The sequence below is a fragment of the Alosa pseudoharengus genome, unplaced genomic scaffold (genome assembly GCF_046254945.1).
Source record: "Alosa pseudoharengus isolate Yale_2024_CS ecotype anadromous, Long Island Sound unplaced genomic scaffold, YU_APseudo_1.1 YU_APseudo_1.1_scf_24, whole genome shotgun sequence".
Lineage (NCBI taxonomy): Eukaryota > Metazoa > Chordata > Actinopteri > Clupeiformes > Clupeidae > Alosa > Alosa pseudoharengus.
In genome coordinates, this window is record NW_027468689.1 from 5814212 (window position 1) to 5838917 (window position 24706).

The 24706-nt window shown below is 44.7% G+C and overlaps 1 protein-coding gene across 2 annotated transcripts; it reads left to right on the forward strand.

Moving 5' to 3' along the window:
* Positions 1–608: 608 nt before the first annotated feature.
* tgfbrap1 (transforming growth factor, beta receptor associated protein 1) lies at positions 609–20315 on the forward strand. 2 transcript variants are annotated; one of them, XM_076302940.1, is made up of 12 exons: positions 609–693; positions 1895–2604; positions 3215–3409; positions 4842–4996; positions 5505–5587; positions 5992–6333; positions 7739–7796; positions 8220–8363; positions 9180–9329; positions 11879–12038; positions 16049–16485; positions 17870–20315. In XM_076302940.1, exons 2-12 carry the CDS (start codon positions 1917–1919, stop codon positions 18056–18058), a joined length of 2601 nt encoding a protein of 866 aa, XP_076159055.1. In that variant the 5' UTR covers positions 609–693; positions 1895–1916; the 3' UTR covers positions 18059–20315. The 2 variants fall into 2 exon arrangements, with proteins under 2 accessions (XP_076159055.1, XP_076159056.1); XM_076302941.1 differs by lacking the exon at positions 609–693 and adding an exon at positions 701–828.
* The last annotated feature ends 4391 nt before the right edge of the window (positions 20316–24706 follow it).

Genomic DNA, 24706 nt, shown 5'->3' on the forward strand with positions numbered 1-24706 from the left:
CAAACTACTTCAGCATCCCATTCCTGAAAAACAAACAAACAAACAAACAATTGGCTACATTAGTTGTCATTGTGTGTTTGTGTCACTCATTTGTTTAAGGTTACAGCTGAATATGAAAAAAGTTCACATACATAGATTAAATACTAGGGCTATAAGATTAACAAAGAACTGTTTCTGGAGTTGCAGGCTAGCTGCCTCTCAAAGCAAAAAACAACAACAATAACAAAAACATACATAGGCCTACATACAAACAAACAAACAAACAAACAAACAGTTGGTAGCCTAGGGCCTAGGCAAGATCTGTGAGCTACATTAAAAGGATAAAGCATTTGGCTCACTCGTGTGGTGTTTCAATGTAATTGCACATCATTGCCATACAGAAGAGTTTTTAGGCTTAGTTCTCCAATGGTTGGCTTGATTTCCCAATTTCTCAGGCCAGTAAACCCAAGCATAACTCGTTCACCATCATATGTTTTAAAGTATATCATGATTATTAGACTATTCTGTGGTTTTACCTGGTACCATAGAAATATTAAGCTGTTCATCCATGAGACCGGATGTACTTCCAATGTACCAGGAAACATTTGCTGTAGTGACTGGCAAGTGATAGGGGAGTGGAGAGAGAGTGAGGAAGCGGGGAGGCCGTGAAATGCTGCCGTCTCCTTAAACATAACCAATGTTTTCACGGATGGGGTATGGCATGTTCAACTTTACCAATTCACCAGTCGCACCACTTGACATGCCGCAAGATTTGCCATTATCATGAATGATGCGGCCTGGGTCACAGTCGCACACAGACAGCTAGCTAAATCAGCCGTCCATCAGAACGTAACCAAGTTATTTCATGTTGTGTGCTATGCTATGCTTTACTGTTCTGTGCAGTGATGTTAGGTGCTCACTCGAATACGTTGTCAATTACAGGAAAACTCATTAGATGTTGCCAATGAGCTGCAAGTAGTCCAGGAATCGTTTCGCAAGACTTGCTCTGTACCGAGAAGGATGAACTTAAGCTCGCTATATTCGCCATTCAGGGTTCTGTGTTATGCTAGCTTGTTAGCAAGGAATAACGTGCATGCTATCTTGACAGGGATAGTAGAATGTCTGATATAATGTTAAATTGTATCGCTGCAACAGTTAACTCAACAATGAATGTCATTATTTGCATGTGTGCCATACGACTGAACAGCAACGGGAATGATTTTAGCTTTTACCTACAGAGATACAACTGCTAACGTTGAGAGATAGCTAGTAGTTTGGTTCCAAATAGAAGGTTAGCTTAGTTGCTAGTGATGCACCTGCTGTTTCCTCAAATGATAATTCTGGCTAATACAGCTGATGACGTGTGCTCATAGAAATTTGAAGTATATGCAGTAGTCCTACCAACTATCAGATCACTTTAGTTCGGCTGCTCAGATGGCCTCATTTGGTTTCATTTCTCTGTTGTGATGTCACGAAGGCCAAAGGTTGACAAAATGAGATCTGAGTAACATCAGGAAAGTTTACACAGGAGGAAGATGACACTGTACACTATTAAACTGGATATTATCATTTTGGATAGAGGTTTGTCCTCAATGCTAGGAATACTTTCATCATAGGCTTCATTGACCACTGCTTTCTCAGCTCACTATTGTGTGGTTCTAACACAGAGTGCCCCTCGTGTGTGTGTGTGTGTCTGTCTGTCTGTCTGTCTGTGTGTGTGTGTGTGTGAATGTGCGTGCGCTTTGAGAAATGTGTGCTCTTGTGTGTTTTTATGCATGCTTGGTGCTTCTATTTCTTTGTGCTTCATTTCACTGTGCATTGATTCTAACAACTGTGTGCGTGCGTGTGTGTGCGTGCGTGCGTGCGTCTGTGTGTGTGTGTGTGCGTGTGTGTTGTGTTGTGTGCTGTCCTGTAGAGACCTGGAAGCGTGAGGCAGCATGAGTGTGAAGGCCTTTGAGCTGGTGCCGGTGGTGGAGCGCGAGCTCCTGATGGCAGACAAGGCGCGCATCAACATCGAGTGCCTGGAGTGCTGCGGCAAGTACCTGTACGTGGGCACCAACGACTGTTTCATCCACCACTTCCTGTTGGACGAGCAGACCAACGCCAAAGGCCACACGGTTTACTTGTCTCAGAAGCTTCAACAGAAACACCTGGGGCTGAAGAAGGCCGTGGCCGAGCTGAAGGCGGCGTCCGCCCTGGAGCGTCTCATCGTGCTCTGCGACGCCACGATCTACGTCCACGACATGCTCTCCCTGGAGGTGGTGCCGTCGGGCAGTGCCAAGATCAAGGGCGTGTTGTCCTTCTGCGTCAACGAGAACCCGGTGAGCGCCGACCCCTTCTGCGTGGAGCTGGGCGCCATCTCGTCGCGGCGGCGCGCCGTGCAGATCTACACGGTGCACGAGGACCGCGTGCAGCTGGTCAAGGAGCTGGGCACCACGCAGCAGCCGTGCGCCCTCAGCCTGGACGGCTACTTCCTGTGTCTGGCGCTCACCTCGCAGTACGTCATCCTCAACTACAGCACGGGCGCCTCGCAAGACCTGTTCCCCTACGACAGCGAGGAACGCAAGCCCATCATCAAGAGGATCGGGCGCGAGGAGTTCCTACTAGCTGCCCCTGGAGGACTGGGTGAGGCCATCAGGATGCTCTCCCGCTTAGTCAAATTAGTGGCCATCACAACACCAGCTTACATCGATATGGTCTATTTACATAAGCTATGGTCACCACTGTGAAATCACTAAAACTTTTCAACTTTTTAGCTGCAGCTCATTGAATCAGATTAGACCGTTAGCATCTCCTATAAGCTATTGGTCTAATCTGATTCAATGAGCTGGAGCTAAAAGTGTTACTGTCAGACTCAGAGAACGGCTGGATGAACTGGGGAAAGGTACAACTCAATTGTTTAACTCAAAGGGAGGTGGAACACGAGTGTATTTCCCCAAATGGTGGAATATCCCTTTAAACTTTTTTAAACTTATTTTTTTGTACATTTAGGTGTATTTACTGTATGGAACAGCGGTATATAATAGATTTTATTATTCTGCATTTATACAGATGTTTATGTGTTGAAAGCACAGCTAAAGCGAGATGCACCTTTTTAGGTTAAACAAGCGGACCGTTTAACCCCTAGAGTTAGTATCTTCATTACAGTCCATCCTGTCCTCAAACTAGGAAGTGATCTATCTTATCAAACCAGAGAATAACGCCACTGTAAACGATTTGCTGTTTTTGCTCTCAGGTATGTTTGCCAATGCGGAGGGCATGTCCCAGCGTGCCCCGGTGAACTGGTCGGAGAACGTCATCGGTGCGGCCGTGTGCTTTCCGTACGTGGTGGCGCTGGACGAAGGCTTTGTAACTGTTCATAGTATGCTGGACCAGCAGCTCAAGCAGACCCTTTCATTCAGGGATGGACACATACTGCAGGACTTTGAAGGTGATGGTTTAAAAAAAAAAAAGTTGATATCTTGGCCTTGGCTACTGGCCAGGAGTCTTATGTGCCGCTGGGTCCTATGCGAGTCCAGGTTTGATGCTCGTATGCTGGATGTAAACAGGCCCAGCTTATCCCTGTTTGGTTGTTGAAGATGACAGGCAAGGTTTGTCTGGTTCTTTCAGACCCCCAGTTTGGGTTTCACTCGAAGTTTGTAGCAAAGGTGTTTGGATCTATTGATTTATAAATAAATGAGTGAGTGAATGAATGAGAGACATCAGAAAGTCTCCTTTTATGCTGTTGATGATGATTCGGTCAGAGCTGCTATTTCAAAGATATGAGTGTGAACAAAAGTGTGAGGTGTAGATTCAAAGGAGTGATGCAGAGCTGTAAAGGGTTTGTATTTCTGTCTGGCCCTGCTAACCAAAGTCATCAACCGATTTTATCAGTCGTTTTCCAACAAATTAATGAACGAATGCAGATGAACAGGTCTTGTTATGGCGTGGTTGCATCGACCTCTAGACTGATACTGTTCAGATATGACTACTGTTTGAAAACAAGTATAGGTTGTTCTAGTAGTTTTGTGTTATGTTTTAAGCCAGATACCCATTCTGATTGTGTGAGACGTGAGGGTGCCCCTATAAGATAAGAAGAAATACTTTATTTATCCTGAGGGAAGTGTGACTGTCACAACAGCACTGTCTCATGCAAGTAAACAAACATTAACATAGAATATATATAAAATCTATAAATAAACAGCCACATCACTGTGGTAAAGAGGGGAAGAGTTATATAGTTTGAGGGTCATTGGAGCGGATAACCTTTAGAAGCTACAGTAGCTTTTGCTCAGAGTATTTTCGTATCGTTGAAGTGGCGCGTTTCTTCTCCCTCTGCATCTGTCTGGCATGTTGTGGTGCAGATGACTTCACTCCAGCTGAACGTCTGCTCTGTAGGAGGGGGGATCAGCTGAGTCATCCTCAGATTAGACACGGATGAGTCTGCCCATGATGGAGCCTGTTTCAATGGCTGTAAACAGAGACAATCTTAGGGTATCTTTCTTTATGTCCTACTGTTGCCTAACATTGTAGGAACAGAGCTCAAACTATGACGCTTTGTAAACACATCTCTCTCTCAGTGATGTTGGCTGTATACAGAGGCGATGTTGGGATGTCTTTCTTTATGTCCTACTGTTGCCTAACTGTAGAAGCAGAGCTCTTGAGAGATGAGAGCTCAAACTATGACGCTTTGTAAACACATCTCTCTCTCAGTGATGTTGGCTGTATACAGAGACGATGTTGGAATGTCTTTCTTTCTGTGCTGCTGTTGCCTAACTTTGTAGGAGCAGAGCCCTTTAGATGAGAGCTCAAACTATGGCTCTTAGTAAACACTTCTCTGTCAGTATCAGTGATGTAGCTTACACTCTTTCTCTGCTCTGAAGGCAAGCTGGTGTTGTCGTCCACGAAAGCTGTGTACATGTTGGTGCCGTTGCCCCTGGAGAGACAGATTCAGGGCCTGCTGGCGGGAAACCGAGTGGAGGAGGCGCTTACCCTGACAGAAGGAGCTCAGAGAAACATACCCAAAGACAGGTTCCAGGTACCCCTGTTTTTTTTTATAATTATCACTACCCATGAGAGAGGGGTTTCATCAACAAGTCAACTATTAAAATCACTATTTAAAAATCAACTATTAAAATCCGTGCTTTAAGCAGCAGTCAAGATAGATAGATAGATACTTTATTGATCCCCAGGGGAAATTCAACTAGCTGTGGACAAAATGACTAAAGGCTTAAACAGGCTGGACATTCCTATGTATGGAAGTGCTGTACTTAAGAGAAAATGAAACTTGTTCTATAGTGACATGTGCATTGTGTATAGCTTTATTAAAGTACAATAAAAACACGTCTGCTATGGATAACCATCTAATGAAATACCCGCTGCTAACAATTAGCACTAGCAGTAATGCTAACGACTAGTCAACAACTATTATGAAAAATGTGTCAACTAGTAAAAATCAGTAGTGGTGAAACCCTCCTCGATGAGACAGTCCCTGATTGCGACAAGAGCAGAGATATCTTTTTTATGGTCCCTCTCTTTTCTCTCAGATTTTGCACAAAAGAATTCTACAGCAAGCAGGATTCATCCAGTTTGGACAGCTTCAGTTTTTAGAAGCAAAAGAACATTTTAGGTAATGTGACCGCTGACCACCACTATTGACCCGTTTTTGTTACCGTTATGTTAAACTGAGCATTTCAGTAGAATAAGTAGTAAGTACATAGGATAATGCACAAGGATAACAGATATTCTCAGATTTCTCTGTTAAAGTGTATGTGTGTGTGTGTGTGCGTGCGTGCGTGCGTGCGCGTGTGTGTGTGTGTGTGTGTGCGTGTGTGTGTGTGTGTGTGTGCGTATGTGTGTGTGTGTGTGTGCAAGTCTGTGTGTGTGTGTGTGTGTGTGTGCGTGTGCGTGCGTGTGCGTGTGTGCGTGTGTGTGTGTGCGTGTGTGTGTGTGCGTGTGTGTGTGTGTGTGCGTGTGCGTGTGCGTGTGCGTGTGTGCGTGTGTGTGTGTGTGTGCGTGCGTGTGTGTCTGCAGAAAAGGTCAGCTGGACGTGCGGGAGCTCATCTCTCTGTACCCGATGCTGCTGCCCGCCTCGTCGTCCTTCACGCGCTGCCACCCGCCGCTGCACCCGTTCGCCGACCTCAACCAGCTGACGCAGGGCGACCAGGAGAAGGCGCATCGCTGCAAGCGCTTCCTCATCAGCTATCTGCACGAGGTGCGCAGCAGCGCCGGCACCAACGGCTTCCGCGAGGAGGTGGACACGGCGCTGCTCAAGCTCTACGCCGAGGCCGACCACGAGAGCCTCCTGGACCTACTGGCGTCCGACAACGCCTGTCTGCTCGCGGACAGCGCCCCCTGGCTAGAAAAACATCACAAGTGCGTAGCACGGCGTTTCATCTGAGGCACTACCCAGTGTTTCCCACAGAATTGAATTCCATTTGTGGTGGTTGGTTTGCAGAATTAACTTGAATTCAACAGTTTTTAACAATTAGCACACAGTGTGGTTATGATGCTAACCAGATTTAAGCACAATTTAGTACAACCTGGAAAATCATTGTGTGGTGGTCAAAGTTGATATTGTGGTGGGCCGCCAAAAATAAGTCAATGTATGGGAAACACTGCTACCTAATAACAGTACGGGTGTGTCTGGAGTTACGAGATGAGGGTTGCTCATTTAGACATACTGTCAGTCATGATCGATAGATAGATGGATAGATAGATAGAATACTTACTTACTTACTTACTTACTTACTTACTTACTTACTTACTTACTTACTTGCTTACTTACTTACTTACTTACTTACTTACTTACTTACTTGCTTGCTTGCTTGATCCCCAAGGGGTAAATTCAAGGTCTCAGTAGCATATAGACATCACACACAACATGCACTTACAGCAGAAAAAGTAATATAAGTAAAAGTAAGGACCAAGCACAGTGTTTCACTATGTTTTGTTTACACTATTGGAATTATCCTCCTTTTATCATTTACTGATCACATTGCACAGATTTTTTGCTTAGTGATATCGGGTTTGTTTGTCTTCAGGTAGCCGCTTACAGTGCTGGCTTAAAGCAATGCATGCTGGCTGGGACTCACACAATGCAAAAAATGCACTGATGCATTGTATCGTAACACCCCCAATTATCACCACTTTTGTTCGGAAATTCTAAAACAACAATGTTTTTTAACACTTCAAAATAACATTTGCTAAATGAACCTTACATTTTTCAGTAGCCATAGGTGTGTAGACTTGAACAAAATCTGGTTTGGTTCTTAACGGGAGCTTTTACTGCCTGAAATATCCGATTTTGTTTACCACGCTCGGAGTTATAGTGCTGGCCTGATGGGTCGCCTATTTACGCCGTGTCAACGGCACATTAACGCTTAGACCGAGAATTCTCGTCATGAAATTAAAATTCCACTGGAGCTCCAAGCGTATGTGTACACGCAGCCTTACAACATTGTTTACAGCTCTTCCGAGTCATGGTAAAATGCAATTTTTGGTACATAGATAATTTAGATACAGCTATGGTGTGGGTGCTTGCGTTTCTTTAGGAATCCGTCGTCTTGGTTTGTATAGAAATGGATATTAAGTGACACATACACGCAAGACGGCGGAAATACGGGACCGACGGTAATAGGGGGAGTTCCGATATGAAGTCCAGCATGCATTGCGTTAAAGTCATCCTTAGCTCTGTTCTTGAGGGCTAACATGGCTGACCTACAGTCCATATAATGTTTGCTGCTTTGTGATGTTAATGTCTCACTCTCTCCTTCCCCAGGTATTTTGCGTTGGGACTTCTGTATCACTACAATGGCCAGGACTCTTCAGCTGTACAGGTCAGACGGATTTCACTTTTACTTACTTTTTTTTGGCCACTTTATTTTTAATAGAGCAAAATATATATTTTATAGCATACACAATATGTTATAATACAGACTTAGATTTATATACAGTGCATTACTTTGTCCTACCGTAACCATTCACCTAGTAAAAGTGAGACCTTCACTTTTACTTACTTATTCATTATGCTTTTATCCCAAGTGACTTGCCTATGTCAATTATTACAAGGGCCAGTCAATGAATAAGTTCACATTTGTTCCTAGTTTGGTTGACCGTACACGGGTTAGACTTGAGTTATTCAGTTATGAGACTAAAGCAAACAGAACATGAAATGATCTAGTTTTCACTCCCACTGCTTGCTGAAGTATCTCTTTGTTAATGATGTAATCCTGAACCTTTCGGCTCCTGTGTGGGTCCAGTTGTGGGCGCGGGTGGTGGATGGCGACCTGCAGGACTCCACGCGGTCGGACCTGTTTGAGTATGTGGTGGACTTCCTCAGCTTCTGTCCCAACATGGACCTGGTGTGGAAGCATGCAGATTGGGCCTTGAAAAGAGACCAGACGGTGAGTGTGTGTGGCTCCCTCTCCAACTATTCAAGATTCAAGATTCAGTACTTTATTGCCTTACAACTTGGTTTCAAACTAACTTGGTGTTTCTGAAATTGTGAAAAAAACTGAGCAGTGTATAGATATCAGTATAGTATAGTATATAATATACTCTTTTGATCCCGGGAGGGAAATTTGATCTCTGCATTTATCCCAATCTGTGAATTAGTGAAACACACTCAGCACACAGTGAACACACAGTGAGGTGAAGCACACACTAATCCCGGCGCAGTGAGCTGCCTGCTACAACAGGGGAGCAGTGAGGGGTTAAAGCAACATGCACGCTATTTGTTTATCCAGCACCGGATTTGCAAATAACAATGTCCACAGACAAGGTAGAATATGTTGCATGATTTATGAAAGTACGATGTATTGCGACATCAAACGCAAGTCAAATTTGTAGTTTCTTATGTCTCATTCCATCGAACTACAGATACCGCTACCCGATCTGGCAAACTTACATAGTGTGGTTATAGCCGATAGAGGGCTGCGAAGCGAATGCAGAAGTGCCGTTCACCCTGTTACAAGTTGATGAACCACTGAACCAATTTTGGAAACATTATTTTAAGGTACAAAAAACTCTTTGGTGTGGCTTTAAGTGCCTTGCTCAAGGGCACTTCAGCCGTGCCTACTGGTCGGGGTTTGAACCGGCAACCCTCCGGTTACAAGTCTGAAGCGCTAACCAGTTGGCCACGGCTGCCCAAAACTATTCAGAAACATTAAACACTCATTAGGATGGTGTTGTGCGGCATCTGTGTGGTGTTTGCCCTGCAGATAGGGGTGCAGATCTTCACCAAGAGGCCGATGGAGGCACGGGACCAGGGGGCGCGGGTGAACCCGGAGGACGTGGTCGCGTACCTGCAGAAGCACAGCCATGCTCTCCTCCTCTACCTGGAGCACCTGGTGCTGGAGAAGCACGTACAGGTAGGAGCCCTCATACTTGGTGTGTGGGTGTGAGTGCGTGTGTGTGTGTGTGTGTTTGTGTGTGCAGTGTTTCCCACAGAATTGAATTCTATTTGTGGTAGTAGGTGACTATGATTTGGTTATGATTTAATCACGATTTAGCCAGTCGTCTTCTATGCCAACAACAATCCTTGCAGGATTTTTAATGTTTTCTTTAAACGTGCATGCAGGTTTGTTGAGGGACAGAGACTCAAGGAGAGGCTGTACAAAGGTGCACACAGCTCTACAATGAAAGGATTTCATTCAATTTAGTGGAATTGGTAACATGGAAAATCATTGTTGTGGTGGTCAGTGTTGATATTGTGGTGGGCCGCCACAAATAAGTAAATGAATGGGAAACACTGGTGTGTGTTGGGGGGGGGGGGGGGGGGAGAACCCAGAGGAAGTGGTCACATACCTGCAGAAGCACAGCCACTGTGAACGTCCCTGGTGTTAAGTCTACAAATGCTAGTGGTTAATTATTACTTTAAGATTTGTGCCATTTCCAGCTTGGCACTTGGCATACTTGGCATTCATTCATTATTTGCAGGGACAACAAATTGGAAGTTAAGCCATGTTTCTAACCTTGCAGTTTATTGTTAATGTCAATGTCAATTTTATTTATATAGCGCATTTACAGACCGCTTAGCCACACCAAAGTGCTCAATAAAGTGCAATAAATTTATTGCACATCAATCATCATTAATCATCAATCTTCGAATGGCATTGACACCAAAACCACTGCACCTCTATAGCCTTATCGCCCTGAGGTCACCCATTGATTTTTATCCATTCATCGGGTCCCTAGAGCATCAAAAGTTGATGTTTGAGAGAAGCAGACAGCAGTCCAGAGAACAAATTTACATACTTTTACTAATAATTATTTGCTTCATGTTTTTTGCCAGTATGGGCTTTAAATTTCATTTAGTTTGGGTCTTAAAGGGGTCTTAGAAAGTCTTTAAATTGGTCTTGCTGAAAGCCACAGAAACCCTGTCCTGTGTGCTCCAAAAAGAGAAGTGTGTGTGTGTGTTTGTGTGTGTGTTTGAGGAGTGTCCTGTGTGTTCCAGAAAGAGAAGTGTGTGTGTGTTTGTGTATGTGTGTGTGTTTGTGTGTGTATGTGTGTGTTTGTGTGTGTGGGTGTGTGTTTGTGTATGTGTGTGTGTTTGAGGGGTGTCCTGTGTGTTCCAGAAAGATAAGTGTGTCTGTGTTTGTGTATGTATGTGTGTGTGTTTGTGTATGTGTGTGTGTTTGTGTATGTGTGTGTTTGTGTGTGTGTGTGTGTGTGTGTTTGTGTATGTGTGTGTGTTTGAGGGGTGTCCTGTGTGTTCCAGGAAGAGAAGTGTGTGTGTGTGTATGTGTGTGTGTTTGTGTATGTGTGTGTGTTTGAGGGGTGTCCTGTGTGTTCCAGAAAGAGAAGTGTGTGTGTGTGTGTGTGTGTGTGTGTGTTTGTTTGTGTATGTGTGTGTGTTTGAGGGGTGTCCTGTGTGTTCCAGAAAGAGAAGTGTGTGTGTGTGTTTGTGTATGTGTGTGTGTTTGTGTGTGTATGTGTATTTGAGGGGTGTCCTGTGTGTTCCAGAAAGAGAAGTGTGTGTGTGTGTGTTAGGGGTGGGCGATATGGACAAAAAATAATATCTCTATTTTTTGTGTTTTTGACAATAACGATAATTACTCAATATCCTTTAAAAAACTGTTTTTAAAAGTCCGAGTTACTTTACAGCTCATTATTTATGAATAGCATCATTACAATAATAACCAATAACCTAACCTGTGACTTTTTAACCAAACCAATGCATTGTCACTCTGACACTTTTCCAATTCTGCCCCCACTTGTGTGTGTGGCAATGACATGGTCTAGCCAGCTACATTTCAGAGGATAGATAGGCCTGACAGTTTCCCAAGAGAAAGTCTGAAGCTGAAGTTCCTTCAAACCTGTTTCACTGTAAAACTAAGCAGACCTTACAGAATAGAAACTAATACATTAGCTTATGGCTAATTTATATGAGAAATCCCATAGAGATGCTAACGGTTAGCATAATCGATAAAAGTTGATATTTAGAGCGAACTTCAGTCCATTTACAAAAGGGTAACATAAGAAGATTTCTTTGTTTACAACTGACTATTAAAACACTCCAAAGCTAGCCTAATGGTTACATATAATACCGTGACTTTAACTCATCAATGCCACTTGAACCAAGTAGCCGCACAAAATAAACATTAGGCGTGCGTGACAACGTGGACCACTAGCAATCACGTGACTTGCTCTGCTGCAGCCAGGGGCTTCTCTCGCATACACCTCCTGGCTTAGTGAATGTATGGGGGTTCAATGCGTGATTTGGAATGTTTTCCCCCTAAGTAATTTAAATACTTGATAATGTCAATTTGCACATCGTTATAACAGCAATCACGATATTATCGCAGACGATAAATATCGCCCACCCCTAGTGTGTGTGTGTGTGTGTTTGAGGGGTGTCCTGTGTGTTCCAGAAAGAGAAGTGTGTGTGTGTGTTTGAGGGGTGTCCTGTGTGTTCCAGAAAGAGAAGTTCCACACGCACCTTGCGTTGCTGTACACAGAGCGCGTGTTGGCTCTGCTCTCTCAGCCGTGCTGCTCAGACGAGGTCCTGGCCCAGGCCCGCTCCAGACTCCAGCGCCTGCTCAAGGAGTCCGACCTCTACCGCGTCCAGCTCCTACTGGGTGAGTTCTTAGCCTCTAGTACCAGGTCCAGCTCTTACTGGGTGAGTTCTTAGCCTCTAGTACCGCCTCTAGTACCAGGTCCAGCTCTTACTGGGTGAGTTCTTAGCCTCTAGTACCAGGTCCAGCTCTTACTGGGCGAGTTCTTAGCCTCTAGTACCAGGTCCAGCTCTTACTGGGTGAGTTCTTAGCCTCTAGTACCGCGTCCAGCTCTTACTGGGTGAGTTCTTAGCCTCTAGTACCGCGTCCAGCTCTTACTGGGTGAGTTCTTAGCCTCTAGTACCGCGTCCAGCTCTTACTGGGTGAGTTCTTAGCCTCTAGTCTCTAGTACCGCGTCCAGCTCTTACTGGGCGAGTTCTTAGCCTCTAGTACCAGGTCCAGCTCTTACTGGGCGAGTTCTTAGCCTCTAGTACCAGGTCCAGCTCTTAGCTGCGTCCAGCCCTTACTGGGCGAGTTCTTAGCCTCTAGTACCAGGTCCAGCTCTTACTGGGTGAGTTCTTAGCCTCAAGTACCGCCTCTAGTACCAGGTCCAGCTCTTACTGGGTGAGTTCTTAGCCTCTAGTACCAGGTCCAGCTCTTACTGGGCGAGTTCTTAGCCTCTAGTACCAGGTCCAGCTCTTACTGGGTGAGTTCTTAGCCTCTAGTACCGCGTCCAGCTCTTACTGGGTGAGTTCTTAGCCTCTAGTACCGCGTCCAGCTCTTACTGGGTGAGTTCTTAGCCTCTAGTACCGCGTCCAGCTCTTACTGGGTGAGTTCTTAGCCTCTAGTCTCTAGTACCGCGTCCAGCTCTTACTGGGCGAGTTCTTAGCCTCTAGTACCAGGTCCAGCTCTTACTGGGCGAGTTCTTAGCCTCTAGTACCAGGTCCAGCTCTTAGCTGCGTCCAGCCCTTACTGGGCGAGTTCTTAGCCTCTAGTACCAGGTCCAGCTCTTACTGGGTGAGTTCTTAGCCTCAAGTACCAGGTCCAGCTCTTACTGGGTGAGTTCTTAGCCTCTAGTACCAGGTCCAGCTCTTACTGGGTGAGTTCTTAGCCTCTAGTACCGCCTCTAGTACCAGGTCCAGCTCTTACTGGGTGAGTTCTTAGCCTCTAGTACTGCGTCCAGCTCTTACTGGATGAGTTCTTAGCCTCTAGTACCAGGTCCAGCTCTTACTAGGTGAGTTCTTAGCCTCTAGTACCGCGTCCAGCTCTTACTGGGTGAGTTCTTAGCCTCAAGTACCAGGTCCAGCTCTTACTGGGTGAGTTCTTAGCCTCTAGTACCGCGTCCAGCTCTTACTGGGTGAGTTCTTAGCCTCTAGTCTCTAGTACCGCTTCCAGCTCTTACTGGGCGAGTTCTTAGCCTCTAGTACCAGGTCCAGCTCTTACTGGGCGAGTTCTTAGCCTCTAGTACCAGGTCCAGCTCTTAGCTGCGTCCAGCTCTTACTGGGCGAGTTCTTAGCCTCTAGGACCAGGTCCAGCTCTTACTGGGTGAGTTCTTAGCCTCTAGTACCAGGTCCAGCTCTTACTGGGCGAGTTCTTAGCCTCTAGTACCAGGTCCAGCTCTTACTGGGTGAGTTCTTAGCCTCTAGTACCAGGTCCAGCTCTTACTGGGTGAGTTCTTAGCCTCAAGTACCAGGTCCAGCTCTTACTGGGTGAGTTCTTAGCCTCAAGTACCAGGTCCAGCTCTTACTGGGTGAGTTCTTAGCCTCTAGTACCGCCTCTAGTACCAGGTCCAGCTCTTACTGGGTGAGTTCTTAGCCTCTAGTACTGCGTCCAGCTCTTACTGGATGAGTTCTTAGCCTCTAGTACCAGGTCCAGCTCTTACTGGGTGAGTTCTTAGCCTCTAGTACCGCGTCCAGCTCTTACTGGGTGAGTTCTTAGCCTCAAGTACCAGGTCCAGCTCTTACTGGGTGAGTTCTTAGCCTCTAGTACCGCGTCCAGCTCTTACTGGGTGAGTTCTTAGCCTCTAGTCTCTAGTACCGCTTCCAGCTCTTACTGGGCGAGTTCTTAGCCTCTAGTACCAGGTCCAGCTCTTACTGGGCGAGTTCTTAGCCTCTAGTACCAGGTCCAGCTCTTAGCTGCGTCCAGCTCTTACTGGGCGAGTTCTTAGCCTCTAGTACCAGGTCCAGCTCTTACTGGGTGAGTTCTTAGCCTCTAGTACCAGGTCCAGCTCTTACTGGGCGAGTTCTTAGCCTCTAGTACCAGGTCCAGCTCTTACTGGGTGAGTTCTTAGCCTCTAGTACCAGGTCCAGCTCTTACTGGGTGAGTTCTTGGCCTCTAGTACCAGGTCCAGCTCTTACTGGGTGAGTTCTTAGCCTCTAGTACCGCGTCCAGCTCTTACTGGGTGAGTTCTTAGCCTCTAGTACCGCGTCCAGCTCTTACTGGGTGAGTTCTTAGCCTCTAGTACCAGGTCCAGCTCTTACTGGGCGAGTTCTTAGCCTCTAGTACCAGGTCCAGCTCTTACTGGGTGAGTTCTTAGCCTCTAGTACCAGGTCCAGCTCTTACTGGGTGAGTTCTTGGCCTCTAGTACCAGGTCCAGCTCTTACTGGGTGAGTTCTTGGCCTCTAGTACCAGGTCCAGCTCTTACTGGGTGAGTTCTGCTAGACATCAGTTGGAGTGACACTTCTACTTACTTATTTGGTTTACGTTTGTATCCAAAGGGACTTACAACCAGTTCTTATATACATGGGCCAGTCTCCCCCAGAGTAACTCAGGGTTAAGTGCTTTGCTTAAGGGCAAAACAGTGGCTAGCCACTCCAAAGCCACTATGCTACCACCGCCCCGACTTCTACCCAAACACATAACTGACTGCGTGACCCTGTGACATGGCACATGACTAGAAGAAGGTCGGCACAGGGCTTTTGAAATGGAAGGATGTGATGATACTGATCGACATACACCAGCCATCTGTCCCAAGCGGATCATGTGACGACACTAATATGTGTTCTAACAAAAACTAAAAGAACTGACCACATTACTCCAATTCTTAAGTCCTTGCACTGGCTTCCAGTAAGTCACAGAATTGACTTTAAAGCACTATTGCTTGTTTATAAATCAGTAAATGGAGCAGGACCTAAATACCTGTCAGACATGCTTCAGCAGTACACACCTTCTGGTCCTCTCAGGTCCCAGGTGAAAAACCTGCTAGTAAAACCTACAGTTAGAACTAAACATGGTGAAGCAGCTTTTAGCTGCTATGCGGCTCAGCTGTGAAACCAACTGTAGCCAGTTTTAAATCTAGACTTAATAATAATAATTTTATTTTATATAGCGCCTTTCTCAAACCCAAGGTCGCTTTACATAGTAGGAAGGCAGGGAAACACAATAACAAACAAACAAACAATACAACAGAGACAAAGGCAGGGAAACACAGTAACAAACAAACAAACAATACAACAGAGACAAAGGCAGGTTCTGTTCAGATGTTTTCTGCTAACTGTGCCGAGTTACAAATTCTGAATCTGCCTTGATAATTATTCTACCTTGTCTTTTATTACTTTTTTTACTACTTTTGCCTTTGTTTTTGATTACTAATTATTCTTTATTTTTTAAATGATTTTACCTTGTGTTTTATGTTTTCTTTTTATTATGATCTTTACCATTTAACTATTATTTGACTATATTGCCCTTCTATGCTTTTATTTGTTATTATTGTTTGGTTTTGTTTATGTAAAGCATATTGAATGACCTCTGTGTATGAAATGCGCTATATAAATAAACTTGACTTGACTAAGGGCTACACTGACTATATCATTAATGCATTTTCGCCACCTACTGGCGAATGCATAGAACACAACAACTCTATGGTTTGTGTACCCTGTAGCCTCATTTTGATTTACAATGGCCGCCGTGTGAATAAGGCAAATTAGAGCTACTGAAACCGCTTCCTTGCTGCACCTAGTGTAAATGTGATTCCACCTTAACGGTAAAACAGTAGTGATGATGATGATGGTGGTGGTGATGATGATGATGATGATGGTGGTGATGATGGTGGTGGTGATGATGATGGTGGTGATGGTGATCATATTTGCCTGCAGGTAAGATGGAGGGCGTGGATCAGCTGCTGGTGGAGCAGGCCACACTGCGTGGGCGTCTGGGCGAGCATGAGCGGGCACTCCACATCCTGGTCCACCAGCTCCAAGACCGCGCAGCCGCCGAGGACTACTGCAGCTGGGCGGCGTCCCCCCAGGACCCTGCACTGGGCCAGCAGCTCTTCCACCTGCTGCTGGACACCTACCTGGATCCCGACGTGCCGGGCGGCGTGGACAACATGGCCGCCGTGGACCTGCTCAATCGCCACGGCAACATGTTTGACGCCGTGCGCGTCCTGGGCGTCCTGCCCGAGGGCTGGTCGCTGCAGCTGCTCCGCCCGTTCCTGACAACCGCCGTACGCAAGAGTGCCCACGCACAGCGTACGGCCCAAGTGGCCGCGGGACTGGCCCGCGCGGAGAACCTCCAGCTTCTGCACGACAGAGTGAGTGGTCAACTAGTATGTGTGTGTGTGTGTGGTGTGTTAGTATGTGTGTGTTGTATGTATGTATGTATGTGTGTGTGGGGGAGCTGGCACGCGCTAAAAACTTCTGTATGACCAGTGAGTGGACAACTAGATGGTGTGTGTGTGTGTGTGTGTTAGGGGTGGGCGTTATGGACAAAAAATAATATCTCGATATTTTTTGTGATTTTGACGATAACGATAATTAGTCGATATCCTTTAAAAGAAATTTGTAAAAGTCTGAGTTTCTTTACAGCTCATTATTTATGAATAGCATCAATACAATAATAACAAATAACCTAACCTGTGACTTTTTAACCAAATCAACCAATGCATAATCGATATTAGAGCGAACTTCAGTCCATTTACAAAAGGGTTAGGCCTACATGAGAAGAGTTCTTTGTTTACAACTGACTATTAAAATACTCAAAGGCTAATGTTTTCTCTCCATATAATAATACCACATAGGAAAAAACGTGACTCATCAATGCTACTTGAACAGAAGTAGCCGCACAAAATCCCAAGTAGCCTACCTCTCGCTGCACAAAATAAACATTAGGCGTGTGTGACAATGTGGACCCACTAGTGATCATGTGACACTTGCTCTGCAGCAGCCAGGGGCTTCTCTCGCATAGGCTACACCTCCTGGATTTAGTGAATGTATGGGGTTTCAATGCGTGTTTTCGAGTGTTTTTTCCCCATAAGTAATTTAAATAGGTGAATTCACCGTCGCTACTACAGGAGTGGGAAAATCAGAGGTCTGGAAAGTGTTTGGAGTGGTGCTGGATTCTGATGGAAATTCTACAGGTTATGTGCAATGCTCAAAATGCAAGGTGCTGATGAAATATGTGACCCTGCAAGGCGAAACCAGTCGCTTTGGTAAAATTTACAAAATTAAGTTATTGTGCTCACATGAACGGCCATAAACTAAGCTTTCCAACGACATGTAGCCTATATCGAGGGTGTTGCAAAAAGCATCGTTAAGATAACCGCATCCAAAGTTGGCATGGTTCTTCCGTCACCATAGCCTACGCCAGAAGAGGAGAAAATCACCGTTTTAAGTAAATTGTCACGCTAATGTATTGAATCTTCAGGGTTTAGCAGTCAAAACGTATTTTTTATGTCGGGCCGCGGGCCGGGTTCGGACAGATAATTCATGTTGATGTGTCGGGTTACATCGGTTCCGGGCTTTAAAAGCCACGGGCCGGGTCGGGTCGGGTTGTAATTTTCAGGACCGTTGAGAACTCTAGTGTGTGTGTGTGAAAATTGAGCCTTTGGCATAGTGAGTAATTCACTCTCATTCCATCAGCAAATGGTATCCTGTGACGTCCAAGCTCAGTGGTGTTTCTTTGTATTCTCTCTGCAGCTGAAGTGCCGCGGCGGCCCGGTGTTGGTGTCGGAGAAGAAGGGCTGCCAGCTGTGCCACAACACCTTCAGCGAGCCGGACTGCGTGTGCCTGCCCGGCGGGGTGCCCGTCCACACGCGCTGTGCCGCCCAGCGGCTGCGGGACTCGCCCACCAAGCGACGCTTGGAGAACGGCAGCAACCACACATGAGTGGACCAGGTGGCGCCTGGGTGCGTGAATGTGAACGCAGCGTGAGGGTGGGGGCAAGGAGGGGGGGGGGGGGGGAGCGCTGGCTGGCTGGACAGATGCATGAGTGGACCCACCTGGCCCAACTAGGCCCCCCCCGAGTCCTGGACAGAATGACCCAGCTGAGTCCACGCTCCCTCAGCAAATGCCTTGAAACTGTGCCCCTCCGACGCAAACCTAGTTGTTTTTGTTTTGTTTTTCTTGTGTGTGTGTGTGTGTGTGTGTTTGTGGCCGTGTCTGAGAATGCATGAGGGAGGAGTGAGCTGGAGCGAGTGTGTGAGCGAGTGAGTCTGAAAAAGTGTTGTTTGTGTGTTTTTATTTATTTCCATGTAGTTAACTGTGCACAGTAACACTTCATGCCGGAAAAGCAACAGCTGTCCTTTTTGTAAACAAAAGAACAAAACAAATGGTGAGCGTCACTTCACTGAAGAAAACCCATCTCCCCCATCCTTAAACCTTTGGCATGAACTGATTCTGGGTTGTTTAGATGTCTAGGTCAGTTGAAGTGTATGTCATAACAGTAGTTCCCTCAAGACAGAAGTTTCCCTACCAGAAAGACTACAAATACCAGACAACCCCTGGCACATGCCCTGCACTAAAGAAATCCCCATCCAGGTTTCATCGCTCTCTGTGTGATAGTCTGTGGGACTCATCAAGGACTGAATAAAGATGGAGGTATCATTGTACAATTCCAAAAGGACTGTCCAACTTAACGGCCATAATTGTGGATTTCACTGAAAGGGAAATGCAACGCTAAGTGTTGTTGGTTGCTCGTGGCGTATGCTCTATGTGCTTTGTTTGCTACATCTGACGTGTTCTTTTGAATAATGACCGTTACCACAGCTTCAAAAGTTTCTTTTGTAGTGTGACAAAAAAACAAACAAACGATAACATGCTTCGTCAAACTGCAGTGTTTTATGCAAGATTTAACTCTGATAGGAGCTGTGATGAGCACAAGCCAAGAACCCTGCGACTAAAACACCCTTAAATACGAGCTAGTCTTCTGGCTGTGCTCTCTCTCTCTCTCTCACTTTCTCGCTTTCTTTTTCTCTCTCTCTCTCACTTTCTCTTGCTTTCTTACTCTTTCTCACTCTCTCTCTCACTTTTTCTCTCTTGCTTTCTTACTCTCTCTCACTTTCTCACTCTCTCCAATGTTACATATCGGCAGTTTCTTTCTCTCAAGCTGCAAATGTGAGGACCCTGTGGGATATTTCAAATGAAGTGAGTGGTCTCACACTTTTCTGTGAAGGAAAATAGATCAGATTTCCCCCCTCTTTTAGAGCCTTGTGCAAAGCCTTATAATTGTCAAGATCATGTGGACATGATTAAAAAAAAAAAACATGTAAACATGATATGATGTAGGCAATTCCACTGGCCATTGAGTCTCGCTCATTTTGTTTAATTGTCTACCTGTGTGTGTCTTAAAATCTGCATTCATCAGCAAGGTACTTTGAGATCAGACTTGAAAGACGAGATGGAATGAAAGATGTTTGTTTACAGGCTCCACAGGGGGACTGTGTATGTGGGGAGCACAATTGATACACTGCCTAACGACCCGTTACCACTGAAGAACTGTAAGGCCACTGTAGCCATGACGACGTGTTCATATACTCCGCTACTGAAGCCGTATGGCAGCAATGTCTAATCTGTGTAAGCCATGTTAACATGACCTCATCAATTAATCAATCAAAATGGCATCATCCTTTGTAAACCATTTTAGTGATCGTTCAATCTGGCCAATCTTTATGTTCAGTCAGTCTGTGCATGAACTAATAACATCTCAGATTTATTTGAGGGATTACACTAAATTGGTGTAAGCAGCTCTTTCGAACGATGTCTGTGTTAAATTTTGAGAAGTGATTGCCTTGGATATTTCAGTTCCCTGAGTTGTGTAAAATACGACAAGCCTCAGTTTGAAGATTTTAGGTTTGACTTGTACACAGAGTACCGGTCAAGTCCTAAGGAGATGTGGCCCTGGTACTTACATATGAAATGGTTTTCAAATCCTTAATCAATTATGAAAAAAAATCTATGACCCCTTTAAACCCAATCCTCAAAAGTACCTACATTGCTATATCTTTATATCTTCAGAAGTATTTTAAATATAAATACTGCTATGTAAATATTGTATTTATAACTGTCGCTTTGTAACTCATTGCCAGCGTGGGTGGAATGTATAGACTGTACAAACGTCCATTGTAATAAACATAATGATGCTTAACCTGACTTTTTGCACTGGGTCCCACCGTGAAAACAATTAATCAGCCTGTTCACTCATTTCATTTCTACACGCCTACTTACGTCCGTACGTTTCTTAGCTAGTCTAAGGGGCGTTGTTAAAACCCCCCTTAGCGGTTGTAGAATTAGTGTAACCTACGGACACGAGTGGCTTATTGCTTTTCTAAAACTGTTACTGTAAATACCTGGCAAAGTTTCATAAAGTAAAGGCACAGCAACTAGAAATAACAAGTTATTCCTAGTTATTCCCAGAGGCGATTCTAGAGTCTGTGGGGGCCCCAAACAAAAATTCCAAGGGGGCCCTACCGACAAAATTTATAACCATTATGTTATATCATCCTTAGGTTTTTATATTAAATAATAAAAATACAAAAACCGTATTATAAAAATTCTTATATTTTGAAATGTATCTCACAAAATATAATTTTGAGTGCATGGTCTATGCACTCATAATGATTCTTTACATCTTTTTACTGCATTGCCATGAACAAAGTAGAAGCAAAAAAGGGGTGTCTTTGTTGATAAAATTGGGATGCAATGTGAGCCTTGAATTGGATGCCATGCAGGAATTTGCTAGGATTTCAAAACCGGATTATGAACATGCTTTGCCACAAAAACAGATAAAAAATCGTAAACGTGGGGTAAGTCCAGCTATATGAAGTTATTATTTTGCTGTCACTTTGTCTGTTTTATAACCCAGAAGGATGTAGTTTTATCTCGCTGCAATGAACAGTTCCGGAGCAATGTAACAAAGAAGAAAGGGTCTATTTTTTGACGCACTTTGCGTCAATCGGGTTCTAACAAATTAACGCACGCTTGGTCCTTACGGCTCCCACACACAGCTGCGTTCCGTCAACGCATGCCAGTGGGTGTTCCCGACGGTAGCTATGCAAATGACTTGAAGTAAAACCGTAATGTGATTGTTTGGTGCCGTCCATAGATTGGCTTGATTGGCCGGTGCCGTCTGTCGGTGCAGCAACAGCTGAACTCCTCAACGCGAGCGGCAGGAGAAACGCGACGCGACGGACCCACAATTCAGTTCGGCAACGGATCACGTGAGCCCATGTAAAGTGAATGGGATGCGTCTCCAGCAACGCGAAGCACGCAGCTGTGTGTGGGAGCCGTTACTGCATCGCGATTAACAAATATAACGTTAACCATCTCCTTGCTTAACTAGTTGTAACTGCTGCTAGCTAGCTGAAGTTTACTGTCGTATAGATGTAGCAAACCATGTTCAATCTTTCTGCCAATTAACATTAGCCTACTATAACGGCTCCCACACACAGCTGCGTTCCGTCAATGCATTCCAGTGGGTGTTCCCGACGGTAGCTATGCAAATGACTTGAAGTAAAACCGTAATGTGATTGGTTGGTGCCGTCCGTAGATTGGCTTGATTGGCCGGTGCCGTCTGTCGGTGCAGCAACAGCTGAACTCCTCAACGCAAACGGCGGGAGAAACGCGACGCGACAGACCCACAATTCAGTTCGGCAACGGATCACGTGAGCCCATTTAAAGTGAAAGGGATGCGTCTCCGCCAACGCGATGCACGCAGCTGTGTGTGGGAGCCGTAACTCTATTGAGTAAGCTAAATGCCAAAATCCGATGTTGATCCGTCATCACTGCACCCTCGATTGACGTTTACCACAGTTGCCTAAATATGTGTGGATTCTTTGAACTTTTTTGAACACAGATCCGCTGTTCCTAAGGCCATAGCATAGGGCCTACATATGCACGTACTGTTTGTACAACAGGGCAGGAGCACGCAAAATACATCATTCAATCTCTATGGACGAAATTCTCGCTTGACCCACAGACAAACGCGCTGAGACCAGGTCGGGGACCCCCTAGCGGCCTAGATGGATGACGGCAGGCTAAGTAAAAAGCGATGTTTCAAAGCTAAAGTTCATCAGAATCTTGGGATCATAGACAGTAGCAGCAACTGGAATCTATGCATTTCCACGGAATTATTTTTGGAATCTGATCCCTTATCATACCTGTTCATTCTTACTCGTCGCACGAGTTAATCACACGTGACTAAATTCAAAATGGCTGCAATCGCTAAACTTTGTGAAGATACTGTCTGTATAAATCGTCTTGTAAGTAAACTACCAGTGCTTTTTCAAAGTTCTCAATGTCTAGTTTTAAATGTCAGGGCCCTCGGAAGTCTACCAATGAAGTGTGGAGATACATTGAGCCTCGTAAATGGTGTAAAACAGTGATTTATTTGCATGGCTAGCCCGATGCCGAAGCACCACCGTTGAAAAAGCTGTTGGTAGCATCGGCTAACTAGCGCCAGATTTTGGAGTGCAGGGGACAAGCTTTCTATGGGGATATACGTTCACACTCGGTATCATGTTTCAACACACTTTAGGTCAATATCACACCGGAATTCTCCTTTCTGAAAAATTGATCTTCAATTTGATCATTTTTAGTCATATATTTATTAACTACAGGTAATAGACTATCAAAAAGTTTGATTCGTCAAGCTCAGGTATCGAAGCAGTTTTTTTACATTACATTAGATGCTTAAGTTGGTATGCAACTTACAGTAACAGGGTTGCGAGTAACAGGGTTGCAAATCTAGGCTAAGTTGTGGTTTACCCCAGGAACAGATGTAAAATTTAGCTATCAAGGACAAACATGGTTATATAAGTATATAAAGTAAATTTTTACTCTACTCAATATTAGTCGTACAATATGAGTAACAGAGTTGCGTTCACTGAGTGACACATGCAACTTGGACAAACATATTTGGAAAAAAAACTGAAAATTGTTAGAGCACTTACCTTTGGTCTTGCCATGTGGGCAGAAAATGTCCTTGTGTTGTAACTTCTTTTGTGCCAGTAGACAAATAGTTTTAACTCTTTCTCTGCCAGGTAAAATTCCTTATGGTAACAGGGTTGCGCGCATGTTGTGGGACACAACTTATTAGCATAAAAACTGTAACATGCAATACAATGTAGATCAAAGAAATTGTTTTCATAAGTAAAGGAGATGAATATCAACAATATACAAGAGGAAGTAATTTATTTAGAGCTTATTTTAATTGTTAAATTTGGCAAAGAAGTTGGTCACCCAATGTGTGGGACAAGAGAAAATGGCCATTTTTTGAGGTGGTCCAAAGGTATTCGGTCTTTTGAATAATATCTAAGGAGCTTATTTTTCCACCAAATGTTACAGTTTGTCTTATAACAAGTACATTATTCACAAAAAATAGTCATTTAGATATTTTGGATATGTACATTTGAGATTTAAGTGGTGGGACAGAAAATGTACCAAAATCCTGGAATGTCCCAAGATATAAAAAAAATATGTACAACTTCAACTTTACTGTTACACATTTATGACTTTAGTGTGCACATGCAAAATCTGCAGTTAAATGTGCTCGCCACTTTTGCACCCAATATACCTTCATATTTTACAACCTCGACCGTGCATTAACTTCTGTGAACAGACCACCGTGTCGTCCATTATCCCTTACATAATCATTCTTCCACCAATACATATTTCCTCTATCTGGATGGTTGCCAAGCAACGTCGAGACGCAGCAGAGCCACATTCTCTGGATGCAGCTATTTTAACGTTTGCATCAAGTTATGGTAGCGCAGTAATATAGAACGAAATGCGGTCAAGGTGTATGTTTATGCTGCATTTGATTTTACAACGGCATCGAACGTGATTCAGCCAATCACAATCAAGGACCGGAACTATCAGTTTTAGAACTATCTATCTATCTTGAAGCCTGGCCCAAAATAAGAGATGGAAATGTTTATTGCAGGAACTCCAAAGGGTGGATGCGGGAAACACACTTGATGCACTACCTAACAAATCAGTGCAAAACCACTGTGGGACAACAACAAGGCCATAACAAAGTGATCAAATGCTGCCCTCATTGTCCCTGCACGGCACCAGTGTCTAACGTAGGCCTAAAGCGAGGCACTGAAACGTCCGCTGTAATAAACATGATAATGCGTAATCTGACTTTTGCACTGGATCACACCCTGTGAAACAGAACGATAGATCAGTTTATTCACTCATTTCATGTCCACAAGCTAACTCAATGCATGAATCAATGCATAACTACTGCAAGACAAAAAGGCTGTTGTAGCCATCACTAAGTGATCATATCTGTTGTTACAACAGACTGGTAGAACATCCTGAGGATGTGGAGCGCAGACTCCTCAGGAAGTACAGCCTGCTCTGCCCTTTCTTGTAGAGTGCATCAGTGTTAGCTTACCAGTCCAGTTTATTGTCCAGGTGGAGACCCAGGTACTTGTAGGTGCTTACCACCTCGACATTGACCCCATCAATGGAGACTGGTAGCAGAGTGGGCTTAGACCTGCGGAAATCCACCACCATCTCCTTGGTCTTTGA